The sequence below is a fragment of the Micropterus dolomieu genome, unplaced genomic scaffold, assembly GCF_021292245.1.
Source record: "Micropterus dolomieu isolate WLL.071019.BEF.003 ecotype Adirondacks unplaced genomic scaffold, ASM2129224v1 contig_12740, whole genome shotgun sequence".
NCBI classification, from domain to species: domain Eukaryota; kingdom Metazoa; phylum Chordata; class Actinopteri; order Centrarchiformes; family Centrarchidae; genus Micropterus; species Micropterus dolomieu.
The window spans coordinates 1-5,736 of NW_025741726.1; the positions used below are offsets into that span (position 1 = coordinate 1).

The 5,736-nt window shown below is 40.5% G+C and overlaps 2 protein-coding genes across 2 annotated transcripts; both read right to left on the reverse strand.

The window, feature by feature from the left end:
- Positions 1-8: 8 nt before the first annotated feature.
- Positions 9-2,101, reverse strand: LOC123966127 (sialic acid-binding Ig-like lectin 7; the record flags this gene model as incomplete). The annotated part of the gene is made up of 4 exons (XM_046042344.1): positions 1,966-2,101; positions 1,499-1,574; positions 891-1,274; positions 9-355 (listed from the first exon to the last, which is right to left on the reverse strand). Coding segments are annotated over exons 1-4 (840 nt in total), but the record flags the coding sequence as incomplete, so codon positions are not given.
- A 615-nt stretch (positions 2,102-2,716) lies between these two features.
- On the reverse strand, positions 2,717-4,450 carry LOC123966128 (allergen Asp f 7 homolog). Its single transcript, XM_046042345.1, has 3 exons — positions 4,326-4,450; positions 3,040-3,182; positions 2,717-2,937 (listed from the first exon to the last, which is right to left on the reverse strand). Exons 1-3 carry the CDS (start codon positions 4,328-4,330, stop codon positions 2,771-2,773), a joined length of 315 nt encoding a protein of 104 aa, XP_045898301.1. The 5' UTR covers positions 4,331-4,450; the 3' UTR covers positions 2,717-2,770.
- Between the last annotated feature and the right edge of the window lie 1,286 nt (positions 4,451-5,736).

Consider the following 5,736-nt stretch of genomic DNA (forward strand, 5'->3'; position numbering starts at 1 on the left):
CAATCATCATGTGCTGACAGGATCCAATAACAAACTCTGCTTGTCTTACATGAAACACTGAGAGTCTTTCTCTCCTCTGCTGTCTTGACATCTTTTCCTTCATTCACAGGATATCTGGCAGAACAGGTGATGTTGTATCCATCATGTTGGTCTGACAGAGTGATGGTCTCCTGGATTTTAGTTGTAAAGGTTCGATCTGTGTTTTCCTCTGTGTTGCTGTGAGAGTCTTGTTGGAGGTTCCAGGTGAGTTTAGGAGGGGAGTGTGGACAGGGAGTGGAAGCTGAGCAGGTTATAGTGACAGACTGCTTCTCCTTCAGATCAGCTGGGATCTCAATTCTGGGGCTTGGAGGAGAATCTGTGGTTTCAAATCAAACACAGATTTTACACCGAAATGGCAATGCTGACATTTAAGGATTTAAACTGCTTGTATTGATAATTTACAGATAAACTGGCTTCATTTAAAATGTAATAAAGAATTAAAAACAATAACTGTCATGTAGGTTTTGTCCATCACTGATGATACATGAGTTTTCCCTTTTTGTGTCAAATAAAAAAATCAGCAGACAGGTACTGACATTTTGCCTGATTTGACAGTCACAGTAATATAGACAACATACGAAAGAAGTGAAAGATGTTTTCATATATAGGTATCTAAGCAGTATTGAACTGTAATAACTTTGAATACGACCACTTTCTGTTCACTGGTTGGTTTCTTTAACGTTGGACTCTGACAGCTGCTGTTGATAATCCTACAGTAGATATTTCATTTTACACTGAAGGTTAAGTCATGGAGTTTGCTGTTTAAACCAAAACTGCAACTTCATGTTTTATTTACAATAATAACATTATAGCTGTTGATAGATATATACTGAAAAACTAAACTCTCTCACCTTTAATTGTTATTTGAAGAGGATCACAAGATGCTGTTGCCATGAATAGTTTGTTCTCAATTCTGAAGAAGTATGTGTTTGTATAACTTGTATTTAAACTGGAAAACAGAGTGGTGCAGTTTTTCTGACTCAGTTTTCCAGTAATCCTCATTGGATAGGTGTTAACTGTCCCACTACTGTTGAAAATCACATTGTTTGGATTGATGCTAAACTTAGAATCACTTTTAATCCACACTCCGAAGGTTTCTCTTCTGCTGTCAAACTCTTGTTCTGATTTAGCACTAAAGTTACATGGGATTTGCAAACAAGATCCACTCAGTGCTTCCATCTTCTGTGGTGCAGAAATGATGAGAGCTGCTGGCTCAGAACAAGCAGCCCAAACACCTGTAAAACCAGATGATAAAAAAAAGTGGAGCAAAATCTGCATGAAGAGAAAGTTCACGATACACAAACTACAATTCAGCTGCAGCATGTTCGCTCCTTTTTCCTTTTAACAATGTCAGTATAAAACATTTGACTGTGCTGCTCTTTCAGCTTTGTTTCTAAATGAAGTCCAAACTGTAAATGATGAACGTCTCCAAATAAAAGTGACTGAACAAACAGCTCACCTGAAAGAAAGAAGACACTCAGGAACATGTTGGCTGTCACAATATTCACAGACAGGACTGCAATGACACTCATCACCTGGATTTGAAAACAAAAGTTACTTTCAGTATTTTAAACAAAGCATTCATTTTCTTTTAAAGCAAACTCAAATTCACACATTCAAACAGGAACTTGCCATCTACAACCAGATGTTACTGTGTTATAAACAGTGATTAATAATATCTGCAGAGCTGCACTGAGAACACTTTCAGTATAAACTGAAAATGATCCAGCGTGAGTTTATAATATTAAAGTTCAAATTAAATGTTGCTGAAGCAACTTCTCATTTCTTTGAGGCTCATTTCTGCCAAACTAAAACTCAAGAAATAAAATATATCAGGTATTTTTCAGTGGAGTTCATGAAAATCAGCAAAAGAAGAAACTAGATTAGAAAGCACAAACATCAAAAGCAGAAACATTTTTACCTTACCAAACGAGCCTGCAGCTGAAACAGAGAAATCATTTGTTTTAAAATTAGGGAATTTGTGAATTTCAGCAGAACTGCAACAGACACAGTAACTGACTTCCCTGCTAAGCCGTTGTAATATAAAAACAGAGTTGTTGTTTTTAGCTAGGTATCAAACGACTAAAATACTGCAGAAATACAAGAAGTCTTCACACTTCCTGCTCTCACCGTCAGTCAGGAAGTCAGTTTGGGGCAGCTCGAGCTCATTTGAATGCAAATGATGTCAGATGTTGTTGCATCTTAAACTCATCAGAGTGCAAATGGTTTATTTATTTAGATTTATTATTTTCTAGTTTAATTATTATTTTAGTTTACACACTAATGTAGTATTGTACTGAGTACAGGCTTATTTCCTATGTTTTCTGGAGCTTCTGTTACATATATTACAGTACAGACAATAAAAAAACAAAGTGAGCTTACTGTATTGTAAGGAGGACAGTTCCAGGGGATAAAGGTTTAGATGATCCTCTCCTGCTGAGTTTCTGTTTAGTGCATTCTTACCAGTTTACAGACCCAAAGGAAAAAGGCAGATTGTGGCAACAGACAGAGCTGGTAAGGCTCCTTCTGCTGGATCACGTGAGGACTCTGTTGTGGTTTTGTCAACATGCTGTGATGATTGAGGACAGAACGGACCCAAACGCAACGCTTCAGGTTTCAAAAGAGGTTTATTGAAGGGAAAGGGGATGAAGAGGGGCTGGGGAAAGGGGGGAGGATGGACACCGGCAGACGTGGACGCGGGGGACCGAGGAGCTGGCGGAGCAGGAGGCGTTCAGGTGAGAGGGCTGAGGGGAGCTGGAGGCTGTGGAGGGAAGGATGCGGTGGCTGGCGGTCCGGCGGGGAGCGAGGGGAGAACCGGGGGGCGTCGTGGAGGCGGCGAGAGGAGGAGGCAGGTAGGCGAGCCCGGCTGGCCGAACGTGGAAGCAGAGGTGGGTGGACCTGGCGGGAGGAAACAGACAGACAGGGTTAGTACTGGATGACAGGAGACGAAAAGGTTCGGCATGAAAAGGTTCATTAATAGCTAGAGCGAAGCTGTGGCACCAAGTCTGGAGCTGCGACGATCACGGGAGGATGGAGTGGAGAGCCGGGGTAGAAATACTGGTCGAGATGAAGCTGATAGATGGCTGGTGCGGCGATCGGGGATGGAGGTTAATGAGGCGCAGGTGTGGATAACCAGCTGGGCTCTGGAGCGGAGAGGGAGAGAGCACACAGAGGGGAAGAGAGGAGACACAGGAGAAACCAGGATGCGAAGGAGGAAAGGAAAAACAGGGCACTCACCAACAGCCGGGCTGCCACCGCAACACATGCAGCCAAACAAATACACATCACAAAGTACACATCAGAAAGAAGATTTGAAAAAAGGGAAAATTTGTGAACTATTTGCAGTTAACAGCTGTACAAAGTGTATCATGTTCATGTCAAATTATAAAGTTTAAAGTTTAAATCGTCTATTTTACACTTTTTATATTTTTAGGATACACAGAAGTACAGTAATATTTTAATTGATGCCCTTACTGACAATAAAATATGACAAAAAACTAAATTGGGAACTTAATGATGAAGCAATTTTGCCAAATGACCAACTTCTGTAAACCTGAAGTTTTCAGCGTTTTTTTCAACACTCCGTAAAAGGGACCCTCAGTTTATCCTCCACCACTTCTCTTTTACCCACTTTAGGTCATCAACCTCAAACTGATCAGCCTCATGCTTTTAACACTTATATTTCATTTACAGTAACATCAAAACAGTTTCAAGTACTGTGGGAAACAAAGACAGTTACATGTTAACTACATGCCACAGGATATACATTCGATGTGTCTTGTAATGAATGTGATGTTCTGTTGAAGGACTTGCACCACACTGCTGACTGTGTTGTAATGTTTGTAATGTGTGCCACTGTCAGTACATGTATAGATCATTCAGCAGCTGAATTAGATTCAGAAATTAAACCTCATGCACTGAATGTATACCACAAATATAAAACCAAATGTTTTCAAGGGGAAAGTAGGAAACATGTTGCAGGTTACTTTCTTCGCTCTGAATACTCACAAGCTTTTCACATGATGAAATAACTACTTACTAATAACAGATCAGTTATCAATTAACCCCATAAAAGGAAACAGTCAAAAGACAAATAACAAACTGCTTCACAAAAATACTTTATAATTATGTTTTTCTTAAATATCTTATCTTTCTTAAATACAGGAAGCATTTGACTCATACGGCAGAGGAGAACTAATGAAATTAAGCTATGAGTTTAGGAGTTAAAAAGACAATATTAACATTATGGGACCTCCCCGACAACAGAATGTTTTGTTGGGTCTTACTGCATGTCGGCGGCCTGCGTTGGCCTGTTGCACGGGTCCCACGCTAGCTGCCCGATCCTGGCTTTTTGCTAGGGATTCTCCGGGGTTCTCCGTGTCTGATTGAAGAAAAACCTCAATGGTTGGCCGTCCTCCGTCTGGCAATTTGGCTGTTTTCAGGTTTCCTTCGTTGCTGCTGGCGAGACCACGTGGCTTGGTCTGACCTCGGTGAAGTTGGCTCGACGAAAAAGCTTAAAAGGGAACTTGGTCGTTCCTGAATTAGACCAGTGTAACTTAACGGACTGATAACTTTAACAAAACAAAAGAAAGAAAGAAAATAAAACAAGTAAAGTTGCTGTTAAACGAGGGAAAAATCGATGTTGCGGCACTTCGCGTGTGTAGCTTCAAGCAAAACAAAGACTTCGTTGCGCTGGTCGAATTCTTAGGGCGTTGCCAGGAGAGGCACGAAGGACGCGTGCCGAAGCGTCCAGAGAGCAGAGCGAAGAGGAAGAGAAGAGAGAGGGCGACATCGTGTGTCGCTCTTTTCTGGTCTGGGGTTCCCCAGAGGGCAGTCCTTCGTTCCCGACAGGGAGCGTTTCCGGTTTCCCAAGGGACTGTCTTTCTAAACTTTTAATGTCTATAAAAGAAAAGAAAATCTATTTGCGCGTATCATAATGAAATATTTTCCACAATCAAACCTCACTGGTCAAACAGTTGTACGTTGTAGTCTAAGTTAAGCATTTGGTAACAGGAAAACAATTGTCAAATTATTGGTCATGATAAATGAGTGACATTTATACATTAACGGCATTTCTGACGATGGTATGTAATACTTATTTCGTCCACTTGGGAAAGCTCAGGTTACATGAGGAAAGCTTAGATTAATCCAAAACAATCTTTCCTTAGGAACTGGGAAATTTAGTTATTTGGGCTTAAATTCAAGCCGGCAATTAATAGAGTATAGTATGACATTTCTTTATCATCATTTGAAAGTATTGTGAACAAGCATTGGATACACATAAGATGAAGGAGTGTCCTTAATCTTGCTGAAAATAAAAACACAGCAAAAGTAAGTTATTTAGATTCTTTTCAGCAATAATATCAACAACAGATAGCAACAACATGGTAACATAACTACTCAAATAGAGGCAAACGTAATCAAGTAACTAAAAGATTATTTAATTGAATAGTTAATGCTTTGAGTCTTTGGAGACTGCAGTCTTTGTTTACATAAAGTTCAGGCTGTCCTGGATTATGTCACACTTAGGCATAAAAGGGAGTATCCCTTTGATGGGGTAATGAAACACAGAGCAAGGTCAGTTGCCACAAGTGTTGGGGGGGGGGGCAGTTTAGGGTTTCCTGCCCCCTTTAAAGGGGAGTTCTGATGCTGAGGCTGTTCAGGGAAATGCTAATCGCTGGTTAGTGTCCCTTTTGT